This window comes from Hyperolius riggenbachi, chromosome 11 (genome assembly GCF_040937935.1).
Source record: "Hyperolius riggenbachi isolate aHypRig1 chromosome 11, aHypRig1.pri, whole genome shotgun sequence".
Taxonomy (NCBI): Eukaryota; Metazoa; Chordata; class Amphibia; order Anura; family Hyperoliidae; genus Hyperolius; species Hyperolius riggenbachi.
The window spans coordinates 252,161,061-252,177,561 of record NC_090656.1 but is presented as its reverse complement, the minus strand read 5'-3'; the positions used below and the strand labels follow the sequence as shown (position 1 = coordinate 252,177,561).

At 47.4% G+C, this 16,501-nt stretch overlaps 1 protein-coding gene across 1 annotated transcript; it reads left to right on the top strand.

The window, feature by feature from the left end:
* Positions 1 to 403: 403 nt before the first annotated feature.
* On the top strand, positions 404 to 15,660 carry LOC137537582 (SPRY domain-containing SOCS box protein 3-like). The gene is made up of 5 exons (XM_068259455.1): positions 404 to 474; positions 1,787 to 1,959; positions 11,180 to 11,311; positions 12,822 to 13,012; positions 13,854 to 15,660. The coding sequence occupies exons 1-5, from the start codon at positions 440 to 442 to the stop codon at positions 14,064 to 14,066; spliced, it is 744 nt and encodes a 247-aa protein (XP_068115556.1). The 5' UTR covers positions 404 to 439; the 3' UTR covers positions 14,067 to 15,660.
* The last annotated feature ends 841 nt before the right edge of the window (positions 15,661 to 16,501 follow it).

The following is a 16,501-nucleotide window of genomic DNA, read 5'->3' as shown; positions in this document are numbered from 1 at the left end:
TGTTGACTCGACACTTTTTTTGTAGAACAATTATTTGTTACATGACCCCAAATGCCTCTTAAACCGGCTCAGCCAGTTATCTGAGGTCTGAAGTTCTGCGTCTATAGGCAGGAATGTGTGGCTTGTCTTGAGACTCCTGTACAGCTACATCTGCTGGTGGGCTGCAGAGTGAGGGGGTCACTGAGGACTCCGGAGGTACTGTGATCAGGGCAGGCTGCTAGATGCTGTGTAGGGTGTAATGTACAGTGCGAAGACTACAAACCAGGAAGGGAACTGGGTGTTGTTTATCAGCTGGGCTGCTCTTTGGCCTATCAGGAGTCTTCCTCGGGGGGATGGTCTGGTTCTGGAGCCTGATTGGTGGAAACTTGTCAACTTTACCAATAGCAAAAGAAAAAGTTCCTAGAACAACAAAGAACTCTTAGCTGGAAGAAGGAAGATAATGAGGACTAAAGCGGGACAACGCATTGTGCCCAGGTAACAGAATAGAATATATATAGTAGAATCCCTTTATAGTAAACTCTAAGGGACCAGGCAAAGGAATTTACTATATCAGAAATTGTCATACTCAAGCACATAAAGTGTACTATAGTACTGTATCTTATTTCACTCAATAATTGGGAGTCATTTTTTCTTTTCAATGCTTCAGCAAGCGAGCACAGACCGTGGCTAAGCGAGATCACAATACACAGTACTCAATATGCAGGGATTTGCATGCAATAATCATGCAGCAGCTCGCACAGGAAACATAGGTCTCACTAGTTAATGCAGTATAGTGTGCTGCTCCTTTGTCCACATGTCTGTGCAGCCTGGATGATACTGTAGCATTGCAGCCATGCACAAGCAAGTCACAGGTGACGGGAAACTCCCTCAGTAATCGGGCAGCAGCTTACACAGGAAGCATAGGTCTCACCAGGTAATGCAGGTACTGATAGTGTGCTGCTCCTTTGTCCACATGTCTGTGCAGCCTGGATGATACTGTAGTGTTGCAGCCATGCACAAGCAAGTCACAGGTGACAGGAAACTCCCTCAGTAATCGGGCAGCAGCTTACACAGGAAGCATAGGTCTCACCAGGTAATGCAGGTACTGATAGTGTGCTGCTCCTTTGTCCACATGTCTGTGCAGCCTGGATGATACTGTAGTGTTGCAGCCATGCACAAGCAAGTCACAGGTGACGGGAAACTCCCTCAGTAATCGGGCAGCAGCTTACACAGGAAGCATAGGTCTCACCAGGTAATGCAGGTACTGATAGTGTGCTGCTCCTTTGTCCACATGTCTGTGCAGCCTGGATGATACTGTAGTATTGCAGCCATGCACAAGGAAGTCACAGGTGACGGGAAACTCCCACAGTAATCGGGCAGCAGCTTACACAGGAAGCATAGGTCTCACTGGCTGGTGCTTTACAGGTAATCCACACAGGCCCAGCATAGTGTGCAGATAGCAAGCAGGCTACAAGAGGCTGCCAGCCCCGCCCACTGACCACGGCTCTCTGACTGACACATGATCCCGACCACTTTCCACTATAGCCGGATACAGAATACCACAGGGGCCAAAATGCAGGTTTACTATAACAGAGGTTGTATTATATTCAGGCTTACTACAGGTGTTACTCCCATATACTTATAATGGAGATTGGCCAGGACTTGGACATTTAGTTTACTATACACAAACGTTTACCAAAATCGAAAATCGCTGGCGTCAGTGATTTCGATGTTAGATGTGAACAAAGCATTCCTTTATATTTCTGAAGGGCGTTGCTCTCATCCTTCCTTCTCTCTGCTGTTTCAGTGCCGTTACTCTGAAGTCCCCCATACCCCGGGGCTATGTGAGGGAGAGCTGGCTATGGGAGTCCAATGGGCCGACGTCACTGGCAGAGCTGTCTGAATGCCGTAGAGAGGTGTATTTCCACACGGACCCTGTGCTGGAGAGCTGCGGGACAGCCGGGGTGCGGGGGAACACAGGTAAGAGACGCACCTCTAGTACCGGATCATACCAGCTACATAGGGTGGCCATTAATGGTCCAATTTCTAGCAAAGAATCGTTCGAGCCATCAGAAAGCTCTCCCTTTTGCCAGTACCCTATAACGTTAAATTTAGGCCCCCCAAAAGTACCTGAGGAGGAGGGCAGGAAGCGGGCAGCCGGAGATCACAGGCGCTGGTACCATCTGGTACTTCCGCCCTCTCTCTGATGCACTTCCTGTTTACATTTGAAGTCGCGTCAAGAGAGAGCAGAAGTACCGCGATGACACGAACGAGGGTACGCGTCAGCTACATGATGACACGTACCCTCGTACGCGTCATCGCGGTACTTCTGCGCTCTCTTGACGCGACTTACAAATGTAAACAGGAAGTGCGTCAAGAGAGGGCGGAAGTACTAGATGGTACTAGCGCCTAGGATCTCCGGCTGCCCGCTTCCTGCCCTCCTCCTCAGGTACTTTTGGGGGGCCTAAATTTAACGTTATAGGGTACCGGCAAAAGGGAGAGCTTAGCGGGGAGGGGTGGGGGGCATTTCCTCCCCCCCCCCCCCCCCCGCGCTCGGGGCATGCTCTCCCTTTATGCTGGGACCCTATAGGGGGCTATGTTCGGCCAGACACGGCTGTGTTCGGCCGAACAAAGAAGGCACGTTCGGGTTCGGGCAGCGTGGCCGAGCACCCTCCCGAACACCATGAGGTGTACGGGGGGTGCCGAACCGAACCCATACAGGCCAAAATCCGGGCGAACCCGAACAGTGGCGAACACTGTTCGCCCATCACTAGTGGCCACTAATGGTCCAATTTCTAGAGAAAAATCGTTCGAGCGATCACAAATTCTGATCGGATTGGTTGTAAATAATCTCTGTCAATGGGCACAATCGATTATAAAAAATAGTCGTCCGATTGGATTTTAGTCAAACCAAAATTTGGATTTTCTTGATTGGTTGTGATAGACAGGAAGCAAAGATTGGTTTGTTGAAGGTGTAGTGAACGATTTTTCTTCCGATCAGAATTTCTGATCACTCATACGATTTTTCGGTAGAAATTGGCCCGTTAGTGGCCACCTTAAGTTGGGCTGAAAAAAAGACATCCGCCCACCGAGTTCAACCAGAAAATAAGGCACAACACCGTCCTGCACCCTCGCATATCCCTGTTGTTCCATAGGAAGGTGAAAAGCGTTTGGCTCCGCGATTTCCTTGCATAATCTCACCCTATAGCGCAATTTGCATTTGTGATTCCCCTTCAATAGAACGAGAATCACAGAGCAATTGCCGCCAAAACGCTGCATGCAGTGCGTTTGCGATTGATCGAAATTGCAACCGCAGCAGTGAGAATGTATCCATAGGGATACATTGTAGCAGCGATCAGCAAAGCGCTGAAGCATCCCCCCAATGTGAACCAGGCAACCCTTACAAGGCCTGGTCCAATTAGCCCCAAAAGGGAAAAACATTCCTTCCCGACTCCAGATGGCAATCAGATAAAATCCCTGGATCAACATCATTAGGCATTACCTAGTAATTGTAGCCATGGATGTCTTTCAACGAAAGGAAAGCATCCACACCCCTTAAGCAATTCAGCATTTAATTGCATTAAAGGACATCCGAAGTGACATGTGACATGATGAGATAGACATGTGTATGTACAGTGCCTAGCACACAAATAACTAGGCTGTGTTCCTTTTTTTCTTTCTCTGCCTGAAAGAGTTAAATATCAGGCATGTAAGTGGCTGACTCAGTCAGGACTCAGACAGGAAGTGACTACAGTGTGACCCTCACTGATAAGAAATTCCAACATTAAAACACTTTCCTAACAGAAAATGGCTTCTGAGAGCAAGAAAGAGATAAAAAGAGGAATTTCTTATCAGTGAGGGTCACACTGTAGTCACTTCCTGTCTGAGTCAAGACTGAGTCAGCCACTTACATACCTGATATTTAACTCTTTCAGGCAGAGAAAGAAAAAAAGGAACACAGCCTTGTTATTTGTGTGCTAGGCACTGTACATACACATGTCTATCTCATCATGTCACGTGTCACTTCGGGTATCCTTAAACATATCTACAACTTGAGTAGAGCTTTTTAGCGACCAAGCTTATAGGTACCCTTACAACTAGCAATGATGAGCAGATCGACCAAGAGACCGAGTTGATTAGTGAGCAATCTGTGGGCTCCCATACACATCGGATTCTAGATCGATTTCATTATGAACTTTCTTGGGAATCGGCCTGGTGATGCCGCCTGCTCCAGCTGCCGTGACTGTCTGACTGCTTCCGATCTCGTCCGCCGCTTCCCCATGACCGCCGCCACCACCAGCTACGTGGTAGCTGCAAGTCGCACGTGGCGGGTGTGTGACGAGGAGCAGCGAACGAGACCAGGAACCAGTTGTGGCAGCCGGAGCAGGTGAGATTCAAATGTGTGGGAACCGGGGGGGCATTTACATTGGGGGTACAGTGGCAGGTGGTCCGTTGCGTTAGTTGTCCATTGCGGTATCGCACAGCATTGTGCCGCCCACCTGATGGACCACATTGGTCTGAGAGTTTGCAGCTTGCTTCATTGGTACATTAGACTGATTTTGGCCTGAAAACGGTCGAATTGCTGATTGTGCATGCTTGTTGCAGTACAGATTTATATCAGATTCGATAAAATGGTTGAATGGGCTGAAAAATTGATAGATAAATGGCCACGTTATGAGTGCAGGGCATTAATAATTATGGGGCAGCGCAGGGATGCATTTCCTGACTTGCAGAAGTTCCAGCTTCTAACCTTGGCCAAGACTTTATCTGCATGGAGCTTGCATGTACCTCCGTGTCTGCATGGAGCTTGCATGTACCTCCGTGTCTGCATGGAGCTTGCGTGTACCTCCGTGTCTGCATGGAGCTTGCGTATACCTCCGTGTCTGCATGGAGCTTGCGTGTACCTCCGTGTCTGCATGGAGCTTGCATGTACCTCGGTGTCTGCATGGAGCTTGCATGTACCTCGCTGTCTGCATGGAGCTTGCATGTACCTCCGTGTCTGCATGGAGCTTGCGTGTACCTCCGTGTCTGCATGGAGCTTGCGTGTACCTCCGTGTCTGCATGGAGCTTGCGTGTACCTCCGTGTCTGCATGGAGCTTGCGTGTACCTCCGTGTCTGCATGGAGCTTGCGTGTACCTCCGTGTCTGCATGGAGCTTGCGTGTACCTCGCTGTCTGCATGGAGCTTGCATGTACCTCTGTGTCTGCATGGAGCTTGCATGTACCTCCGTGTCTGCATGGAGCTTGCATGTACCTCGCTGTCAGCATGGAGCTTGCATGTACCTCCGTGTCTGCATGGAGCTTGCGTGTACCTCGGTGTCTGCATGGAGCTTGCGTGTACCTCCTTGTCTGCATGGAGCTTGCGTGTACCTCCGTGTCTGCATGGAGCTTGCGTGTACCTCCGTGTCTGCATGGAGCTTGCGTGTACCTCCGTGTCTGCATGGAGCTTGCGTGTACCTCCGTGTCTGCATGGAGCTTGCGTGTACCTCCGTGTCTGCATGGAGCTTGCGTGTACCTCCGTGTCTGCATGGAGCTTGCGTGTACCTCCGTGTCTGCATGGAGCTTGCGTGTACCTCCGTGTCTGCATGGAGCTTGCGTGTACCTCCGTGTCTGCATGGAGCTTGCGTGTACCTCCGTGTCTGCATGGAGCTTGCGTGTACCTCCGTGTCTGCATGGAGCTTGCATGTACCTCGGTGTCAGCATGGAGCTTGTATGTACTTCAGTGTCTGCATGGAGCTTGTATGTTCCTCCGTGTCTGCATGGAGCTTGTATGTACCTACATTTCTGCATGGAGCTTGTATGTTCCTCCGTGTCTGCATGGAGCGTGTATGTTCCTCCGTGTCTGCATGGAGCGTGTATGTTCCTCCGTGTCTGCATGGAGCTTGTATGTTCCACCGTGTCTGCATGGAGCTTGTATGTTCCTCCGTGTCTGCATGGAGCTTGTATGTTCCTCTGTGTCTGCATGGAGCTTGTATGTACCTCCGTGTCTGCATGGAGCTTGTATGTACCTCCGTGTCTGCATGGAGCTTGTATGTTCCTCCGTGTCTGCATGGAGCTTGTATGTACCTCCGTGTCTGCATGGAGCTTGTATGTACCTCCGTGTCTGCATGGAGCTTGTATGTACCTCCGTGTCTGCATGGAGCTTGTATGTTCCTCCGTGTCTGCATGGAGCTTGTATGTTCCTCCGTGTCTGCATGGAGCTTGTATGTTCATCCGTGTCTGCATGGAGCTTGTATGTTCCTCCGTGTCTGCATGGAGCTTGTATGTTCCTCCGTGTCTGCATGGAGCTTGTATGTACCTCCGTGTCTGCATGGAGCTTGTATGTACCTCCGTGTCTGCATGGAGCTTGTATGTTCCTCCGTGTCTGCATGGAGCTTGTATGTTCATTGATGTTTGTGTGAGTTTCACCCTGGTAATCTAGTAATCTCCCACATCCCAAAAACATATTGGTAGATAGGTCCATTGACTTCCTGAAAAATGTTGTCCTGGATTGTGGTAAATGTATCAGATGGGGAGTTACTCTAAGGCCGGTTTCACACTGGCCTTCAGGAAATACCGTGTTACCCATCTGGCATTGAGCCAAGCAGGAAGTGACGTGCGCATGTGGTCACTTCCTGCTTTAGGTATACGGAAGTGCACGGAAGCATATTGTAAAAATACGCTTCCGCACATGCGCGACGCAACAGTTATTTTTTACATCTTGAGGACCGCGGTATTAAACCCCCCTAGTGACCAGGCCATTTTTTTGTTAATAGGGCCACTGCAGCTTTAAGGCCAAGCTGCAGGACCGCATAACACAGCACACAAGTGATCCACCCCCCTTTTCCCCCCACCAACAGAGCTTCCTGTTGGTGGGGTCTGATCATCCCGTCCAGTGTTTATTTTTTTATAAATATTATTATTATTTTTTTTATAAAATAGAATCGGCTCAATTCTGGTAGCGTTAAAGAGACTCTGTAACATCAGAAACCTCCCCTGGGGGGTACTCACCTCGGGTGGGGGAAGCCTCCGGATCCTAATGAGGCTTCCCACGCCGTCCTCTGTCCCACGGGGGTCTCGCCGCAGCCCTCCGAACAGCCGGCGACTGTGCCGACTGTCAGTTCAATATTTACCTTTGCTGGCTCCAGCGGGGGCGCTGTGGCGACTTTCTGCACGGAAATAGACGGAAATACCCGATCTCCGTCGGGTCCGCTCTACTGCGCAGGTGCCGGAGACTTGCCGGAAACTTGCGCCTGCGCAGTAGAGCAGACCCGACGGCGATCGGGTATTTCCGCCTACTTTGGAGCCGACAGCCGTCAGAGCGCCTGCGCAGGAGCCGGGAAGGTAAATATTACGTCACGGCTGTACGGAGGGCTGCAGCGAGACCCCCGAGGGACGGAGGACGGCGTGAGAAGCCTCATTAGGATCCTGAGGCTTCCCCCACCCGAGGTGAGTACCCCCCAGGGGACGTTTTGACGTTACAGATCCTCTTTAAAGAGAACCTGAGGTGGGTTTGAAGATTATTATCTGCATACAGAGGCTGGATCTGCCTATACAGCCCAGCCTCTGTTGCTATCCCAAAGCCCTGTAAGTTCCCTCTGCACTCTGCAATCCCTCATAAATCACAGCCGTGCTGCTGACAAACAGCTTGTCAGAGCGGGCTGTGTTTGTCTATAGTGTCAGTCTGCTGCTCTCCCCGCCTCCTGCAGAACTCCAGTCCCCGCCTGCATCCCTTCCCTCCCTGCTGATTGGAGGGAAGGGACGGGGGCAGGGACCAGAGCTATGCAGGAGGCGGGGAAGCAGCTGAGACTGACACTACAGATGTAAACACAGCCTCACAGCACGGCTGTGATTTATGAGGGATTGCAGAGTGCAGGGGGACCTTAGTGGGTTTTGGGATAGCAACAGAGGCTGGGCTGTATAGGCCGATCCAGCCTCTGTATGCAGATAACATTCTTTAAACACACCTCGGGTTCTCTTTAAGTAAATAATTACCTCATGGAATTGGGTTTACCTCATGAGGGAAATCAACTTTTGAATTCTGGTAGTTTAAGTAAAGTTTTACCTCATGTAATTTCATGAGGTAATTCATGTGGTAATTTTCGACTACAAATGTGTGGTATTTAGTAGTGAAATACCTCACACTTGAATTCTGAAGAGAAATAAGGTGCGTGTTTGCATGTCTTTTACCTCACATAATTAGACCTACCTCTACCACATGATAAATGCAGTGTTGTGACAGAATTGTGATATCTGTCACATAACATGGAGCCTTTGCAGCTTGTTCTGTGTTCAGGGCCCCCATATTTTGCTGAAATAAGTAAAAGTGATCTGACCAATGAATCCCCCCACCCCCCAGCTTCCATTTTGTTTTAAAAAAGAAAAAGTGCTCCAAACCCTGTACAATCCTTCATCTGCCACGCCCCCCCACCCCACCCCCCAACATTGCCATTCCCCTCCGATTGGAAAAAAAAAAAAATAGAAATAAAAATGCTTTAACCCACAGCCTATATTTTTTCAAAAAAAAGTAAAACTGCGGCAAACACCGATTTCCCCCCCCCCCCTCCTGCTCTGGTTAAAAGTGCTCCGAGCCCCCCCCCCCCCCCCCAGCAGCCTCTAAAAGTAAAAGTGCTGTGACCCCCCTCCAGACCCCCAGCCTCTAAAAGTAAGAGTACTCATACCCCCAGTCTCTAAAAGTACTATATATATATTTATAATGGATGCCTATAAATATACTTTTCATAGGTTGCTACATAATCAAATACACCTTCCCTCCTCAAAAAAAAAAAAAAAAAAATCTTTCAAAGACTGTCCTAACTTATGGAAGACAATTAAAGACTATTACCCATTTGCTGCAGGCTTACCACTGAAATACCTCATGTTTTACCTCACTCTATGCATTTACCTCATGTTTTACCTCATGTTTGGAAATGGAGAAAAATCTTTCAGAATTGATAAAAGAAGAGGAAAATACCTCATGAGGTATTTTACCTACAAAAAAAATATTTACCTCACATAGCTACCAGAATTGAGCCCAATGTGTTTTTTTTGTTTAGTTTGTTTTTTGCCCTTGACAGCGGATCGCCACCGACACTCTGGAGGGGACAGCCGTGTCACATGGCTGTCCCCAGTACAGCGCTGCCTTAGATCGCAGTGCTGTACTGCCCTAATAGATGGCGGTTTCGCCGTCTAACAGTCTACGAGTGGCGATTGCCGCACGGAGACTGAAGGCGGGGCGGAGCTCTGCCCCCGAGTAGGAGATGTGTGCGCAGCGTGCGCGCCATCTCCTGCTAGCCCCATAGACGGCCGTTCACGCCAATCGGTGTGGAGCGGTCCTGGGGCTGCTGCACTGTTCACGCCAATTGGCGTGGAGCAGTCGGCAAGAGGTTAACATGACTTACGGGCTGATGCAGATCAACGAAAGTCGCCGGGCGGTAAAGTTTTTTACTACTGAATTGTACAGAAAACCACACAGTATGTGGAGAAAAATGTCATAAAACTATTAAATTCTTTTGTTTTCCCTTAAAGCGGACCCAAAGCAAACATTTTTTTAATTCAAAATATTTAGTTGCACCACTCTGACACTTTGGCCTCGATTCATGAAAGTGTGTGCGGGCAATGAAATCCGTGCGGGAAAACTCTGCGCACGGTATTTCTCACTTCTGGGTGGTCATTCATAAAATTATGTCAGTTGCGATAACAGAGTGGAGATCTCCCGCTCTAGGCTGGTGGAAGGCGGGCGGAAACGTAGGAAGCTGCCGGAGTCCCTCCATGCACTCCTCTCAGTGCTGCTACTTGGGCGGTCTGTCCCATTCACTTGCATGTGTTCCGCATGGTTATCGCTACACCCCGAGGTAGCGGTAATCCCCGGCCGCATACCGCTTGCGGTAATTTTTATGAATGGCCATTTTGATACTTTTATTAACATAATCACTGCACAAGGCGGTGATTTCTCGCTCTGCTCACGAATGTCGGCTTTTCATGCGGAAAAAGCCTTTATGAATATACATTTTGCTAACTTGTCGGTAAAGCAGGAATGCTTTATGAATCGAGGCCATAGAAAGATAAATAAACACTCCTTCAAGCCTATGAGCATTTCAGTGCATGCTTTTCACCCTTCTCTTTTCATAGATAGGGTTATACAGGTGGCAGCCATTAGCAACTCCCCCTTTGACAGACACCTCCTACTCCACCAGTCTGCCGGATTCTGTCCCGGCAATATGAAAGGAAGGGAGGGGTTCCTCCAATAAATGTAAAATATTTTAGATTTGTCATCATGCAGCTGAAAAAAAGGCTGCTATTTATTATTATAATTTAGAAAATAGATTTTATTTCTGAAATCCTGTATTTTTAATTTGGGTCCACTTTAAAGGACAACCGTAGGGAGAGATTTATGGAGGCTGACCTATTTCTTTCATTTTAAGCAATACCGGTTGCCTGGCTGTCCTGCTGATCCTCTGCCTCTAATACTTTTAGCCATAGACCATGAACAAGCATGCAGCAGATCAGGCGTTTCTTACATTATTGTCAGATCTGACAAGATTAGCTGCATGCTTATTTCTGGTGTGATTGAGACACTACTGCAGTCAAATAGATCAGCAGGGCTGCCAGGCAACTGGTATTGTTTAACAGGAAATAAATATGGCAGCATCCGAATGCCTCTCACTTTAGTTGTCCTTTAAGCATAATTTTGACCTGAGAAAGTAGCTCCAGGCCACGAAACAGTTAGTCTAACAGTTGTTGTTCCTAGAAGGTAAGCCAACGCCTGCCTTCTCTTATAAATGGATTTTAAATATTTTATATATTTTTGGGCGCCTCTATCGAGTCGGATTGTATGGTTGATTGAAATCGTATCTGAACAGAGAATGTACCCTAATCTACCCATTTATGGGAGCAATTGATAAATACCTCCTGAATACTTACGATTTCACAAATCTGATGGAATGATCGCATCTGAGGAAAACATTGCACTGTTAATGGGCACCTACAGGCCTCTGCTGAGATCTGATCTAATGGGGAGCTGTGGCGAGATGTTAAGGTGACCATTAACAATACAAATTGCCAATCTTTAACGAAAGAATGAAGAATCGTACATAAACGATTGGCAAATTGTATTGTTAATGGTCACCTTTAAATGACCGATACACAGCGGAATAATGCTGATCTATTACTGCATACCCCAGTATGATGTCGCCCGCTGACCTTACCAATGTCCTCCCATAGGCTTCTTACAAGGGGAGCATTACTGGGAGGTCTCCTTCCTGGAACCCCCCTCCGGATTATCTGTCATGGTTGGAGTCGGGACAGGCAGAGCAGCGTTGCATGCTGGGAACTTCCAATACGTCAATCTGTTGGGTAAGTTGTCATTTTTTAACCTCTTTGGGGCGCAGGTAATTGAAATCTATGCCCTGTTTGGGACCGGTTATCCCTGCCAGGGCGTAGATTTCAATTACAGCACCCACCGCTCTTCCTTTGCTGTGCAGCCCACTAGCTCTGCTGTTGGTGTGAGAGCAGAGCTCAGTGACTCGGTCAGGAGCCGTTTTCATTGGCCCCTGACCCTGTGATCACTGCGATTGGCTGTTATTGCCTCCCAGTGATCACAGGTTCAGGAACCAATGAAATCGGCTCCTGACCGGCTCATGGGGCTCTGCTGTCATACCGACAGCAGAGCTAATGGGCTTCAACGACGGGAGAGCGGCACGAATGGCAAGAGAGGCGGGTCCATGCGGCGTGACGTAGGTGAGCCCCGTTTTTGTACCAGAAAGTTTCTGGTCTTTAAGTAGCAATTGACATGAGAAGAATATGGAGGCTGCCACATTTATTTCCTTTTAAACAATACCAGTTGCCTGGCAGTCCTGCTGATTTACTTGTCTTCAGTAGTGTCTGAATAACACACTGTGGCGTAGCAATAGGGAGTGCAGAGGTTGCAACTGCACCAGGGCCCTCCCTCAAACGCAGTATTAGCTCTTTATTGGTCCTTTGCTGGTAATAGTCACGTCTATGGATGCTTTGAATTGTAATACTCATTAACAAACTGTTCCCCATCCCCTTCTTGCTCTTCTGACACCGCAGTTATCCTTGGCAGGTTTTGGTTCTCCGTATCAATTGTTAAGTATAGAGTGCTTGGGGGGCCTAATGTAAAACTTGCACTGGGGCCCATAGCTCCTTAGCTACACCACTGATAACACAAGAATACATATAATCTTGTCAAATCTGACAGTAATGTCAGAAACACCTGATCTGTTGTATGCTTGTTCAGGGGCTGTGGCTAGTTGGAGAATGAGCAGGATAGCCAGGCAATGTGCATTGTTTAAAAGGAAATAAATATGGCAGCCTCAGAGCCGCATCATCCACAAGGCAAACCTAGGCAGTTGCCTAGCCATACATCAGATACACATAAAAACGGGATGGAAAATTTGGGCACACGGCAAATCCGTAAAACATCTCACCCTGCCACTGCAAAAGTCCTGGCGGCGTTAATTACTATTCCCCCTCCAGGCCGCCATGGACTCAGGGGAAAGAGGCGATCGGCTGCTACCTATTGCTGCCGGAGGAATTGCAATTTATTTGTAATTTGGGCTCCGTCTTTTGCCCAGACCAAAATCACCCTCTCAGCGCCGCGATAGCCTATGGCGGTGCACAAATGTCCGGCGCCCTCTTCACCTGCTTCGGCTGCCTAGGGCCTGGAGAGAGTCTAAGGGCCTGGTGGATGCCGCCCCCCCACCAAAGCTTACTAAAAAAGCCAGGTGACTATCAGCGGCGGGCAGAAGCTGCTATCTTGCCTAGAGTCCCATCTCATGTTTTCTGGTCAGCCTCCATGTCCCTCTCACCTCTGTACTGATGTGTTTTCTGTGACTCCTCCCAGGAATGGACTCGCAGAGTTGGGGCCTCTCCTACAAGGGCGCGGTGTGGCACGGCAGCACCAGCAGGCGGTACACGGAGCCGTTCTACGACAAGGGCACTGTGATTGGTGTCCTTCTGAACATGGAAGAGGGGACACTAACCTTCTTCAAGGACAGACAAAGCCTGGGCGTGGCATTTAGTGGCCTCCACAAGGTAGGAACAAGCCCATCAGAGAATCGTGTTTAAGCCACTGAGAGATTTAAGGCATAGCTAATAATCGGGTCCTCAGTTCCACCAGGCCCCAGCCATACATCATACACTGGAACTTTAGCCCCCTTCATCCATGAATAGTTATTGACCTAAGTACAAGTAGTTCCCTTGCCCCAAATTTAGATAAGCGGTTTCCAGGGTTCCGCTCATTTTGTGGTGGGAGAGGGGAGGTGGGGGGAGTGTGTGGGGGGGGGGGGGGGAGTGGTGGGAGAAAGGTCAATCTAGAGCAGGGATGGTCAGTGAGATGCTAATGATTGTAAATTGATGCATATTTTATGCTGAATTTATAAATTTTGGAAGTGAACCAAACTCTACGTTTCACCCTGAACAGCTTCCTCAGGAGTGCAAATAAAGTGTAACAAAAGTAACAACAGTAATGCTGTCCAGCAGCATAATGGCTCAAGTCAAAGGTTAATAATAATGTTTTGCTCACTAAAAAGCTGCAGACTGACTGTGGGTATTAGCATTAATTACCAGTATTACCAACTGGGACTCAATGCTGGACTCACCAATAGGCTAAGTCTTGTTTCTAGACTTTTTGCTGTCTGAAGCAATATATTGTGAGTATGTGACGCTATACGTTACTACTGGGAAGACCATCGTTCTAACTATCACTTTAGCCAACAGAAGAAAGCCAACCTGCCATTTTACCAACAAAGATCAGGATAGTTAGAGCCCTGGTCTTCAAAGGTGTAACATATGGCTGTGAATGTTGGACTATAAATAAGGAATAGACTACGATGTATACTAATGCCGTCATCTGACCAGTCCTGTTACTCCACAGGTCCAGCCACCGATATACCCCATGGTGTCCTCCACCAGTCCTGGCACAGAGCTGGCACTTGGCCTCTGTTGCTGCAGCCTGCCCACCCTGGAGGAGCGATGTCTCAGCACGCTGGCCTGTAGCCTGGCACAAGGTGGCTCCGCCGACGAGCTCCCCTTACCTGCCTCGGTCCGGTGGAAACTGAAAAGATGGCGGAGCCGTCCAGAGGAGTGAGCCGTGACCAGAGGGTCCATAATGTAGACGTCAAATAGAAGCTGTGATAGAATGACTGGCCAGGCCGTCAGGTGGACCTCATACAACTTCTGCTGCAATCGCAGATGTCCGACGGAAACAATATCCTGAGAACGGGGCAAACACGAACTGCCGCTCCTAAATCGGGGATTTAATCTTTTAAAAATCTTTAATATTTTTCCAGAGTGTTGATCAACAGCAACCAATCACATTTCATTTTTTACCGAGGTGATTGTTATGAAATGCACTATAACTCGATGCTATAAGTTGTCATTTTACAACTCACAGCCCGATGTGGTGGAAGCAGCCCATTCTGGATCCAAAGGGCCCCTTTCCAGGCATGAATCAAGCATCATTTCGGCAGAAGGGAGGTAGGCGCTACATCAGGTTGTGAAGCAACAGCAGCAGTAAGAAATGGAATCAATGACATACAGGCTTCCCAACTGCTGTAATAATGAATGCCAGGTATACTACTATCTAGTTATATCAGTGGGTTTGTCCCAAAGTCCTCCTGTACGGAACTGCATGACAATTGTGGTGTGCTATACTCACCTCAGCACAGGTCTCCTTCCTTCCTGGTTCAGAAGACACACCATGACTCCACCCACCATGACATGACTCACAGCCACCTGCTGAAATCACTGCCTGTCCTCTGCACCAATACGGAGGCAAGGTGAAAAGGGAGGAGGGAATTAGTGCTTGGATCTATAATGGAACTTTTATCCATCGATGGGGACTTACTGGGACTTTAGTGCTCCATTAGCCTCCCTAGCAGGGCCAGCCTCTACTCTGAGCAGCTACTCAGGGAAATATTCTTCTTTGAAAAGAGCACTACCAACCCGAAATTCCAGCCATATCCATACTGAATTACCAAAGCAGTCAATGTGACTTTTCCCAGCATCCCAACCATGCCCAGCCTGCTGAGTGGACAGTGAGAGCATCGCTACACTGAGGAGATCCAATCCCTAGTTTTGCTACTTGCTACGGAAACGCTGTATGATGCAACAGAGTCTTATTGGCTCACAGTGCTGGCCCTTCCCTCTCCCTGCGGTGTAGGGGGTGATGCACTAAAGGCAGTTAGGGGAGATGGGTGCATGTGAGAGTTTCTGGAGTCCCAGACAGGATAGGGAGTGTATAGTCGTGTTTCCTCCCGGTGTGATATAGATTGGGCCTGTGTGGACACCTGCAACATACATTGTGTGTCATTATACATGAATGTACAGCACTGTCCTGTTGTATGTGTATTTAATTGAACTGAATAAAAGTTCATTTTAACCCTCACTGCGCCGAGGGGCCTTTCCCATATTCATACCCTCTCCCTTTCAGAATCCTGCTGTGCTGGGGATGACAGGAGACTAATAGGAAGACTGATTCTGGTATTATGAGAAGCTGTATTATGAAATACGTTGATTTTTGAATGAACATGTAACAAAATGATCGTGTGGTTTGTTCTAGTTTTATTTTTTTGTGCCAGGACTTTAACTGTGAATAAGATGCTGGAGCTGAAAACTGCTGTACTGTACATATGTTTATGATGGATGTTTATAAAGGGCCACTTAAAAGCCTCAGATACATATCTACCTCTGTCTATAAAAAACAAATAAAACTGTATAGTATTATCAATGTTTACAATTCTCTTATTACATGAACATTTAGACATTTTAAAGCTAAACAGACTTTAACCACTTCACCACTGAGGGGTTTTACCCCCTGACCACCAGAGCAATTTTCACCTTTCAGCGCTCCGTCCATTCATTCGTCTATAACTTTATTATTACTTATCGCAATGAAATGAACTATATCTTGTTTTTTCCGCCACCAATTAGGCTTTCTTTAGGTGGGACATTATGCCAAGAATTATTTTATTCTAAATGTGTTTTAATGGGGAAAATAGGAAAAAATGTGGGAAAAAAATATTATTTTCAGGTTTCGGCCATTATAGTTTGTAAATAATGCATGCTACTGTAATTAAAACCCATGAAATGTATTTGCCCATTATTCCCGATTATAAAACCGTTTAAATTATGTCCCTATCACAATGTTTGGCCCCAATATTTTATTTGGAAATAAAGGTGCATTTTTTTCAGTTTTGCGTCCATCCCTAATTACAAGCCCATAGTTTATAAAGTAACAGTGTTATACCCTCTTGACATAAATATTTAAAAAGTTCAGTCCCTAAGGTAACTATTTATGTTTTTTTTTTTATTGTATATATATATATATTTTTTTAAATTACAAAAAAAAAAATTGGGGAGTGTGGGAGGTAATGAGTTAATTTATTATGTAAAACAATTTATTTGTATGTGTAAAATGCATTAGGGTGTAGTTTACTATTTGGACACATGATGGCCACAGAGTGTTTGTTTACACGCGACCTGTAATTACAGGAAGCAGTAGGAGGCTGGGAGACTCACAAT

Bases quoted from the DNA above. Each gene is read 5' to 3' on its own strand.
- LOC137537582 (XM_068259455.1), top strand. From the start codon at position 440: ATGAGGACTAAAGCGGGACAACGCATTGTGCCCAG. The intron at 1,960-11,179 runs GTAAGAGACGCA...GTCCTCCCATAG, and splicing joins CGGGGTGCGGGGGAACACAG to GCTTCTTACAAGGGGAGCAT. The intron at 11,312-12,821 runs GTAAGTTGTCAT...GACTCCTCCCAG, and splicing joins CCAATACGTCAATCTGTTGG to GAATGGACTCGCAGAGTTGG.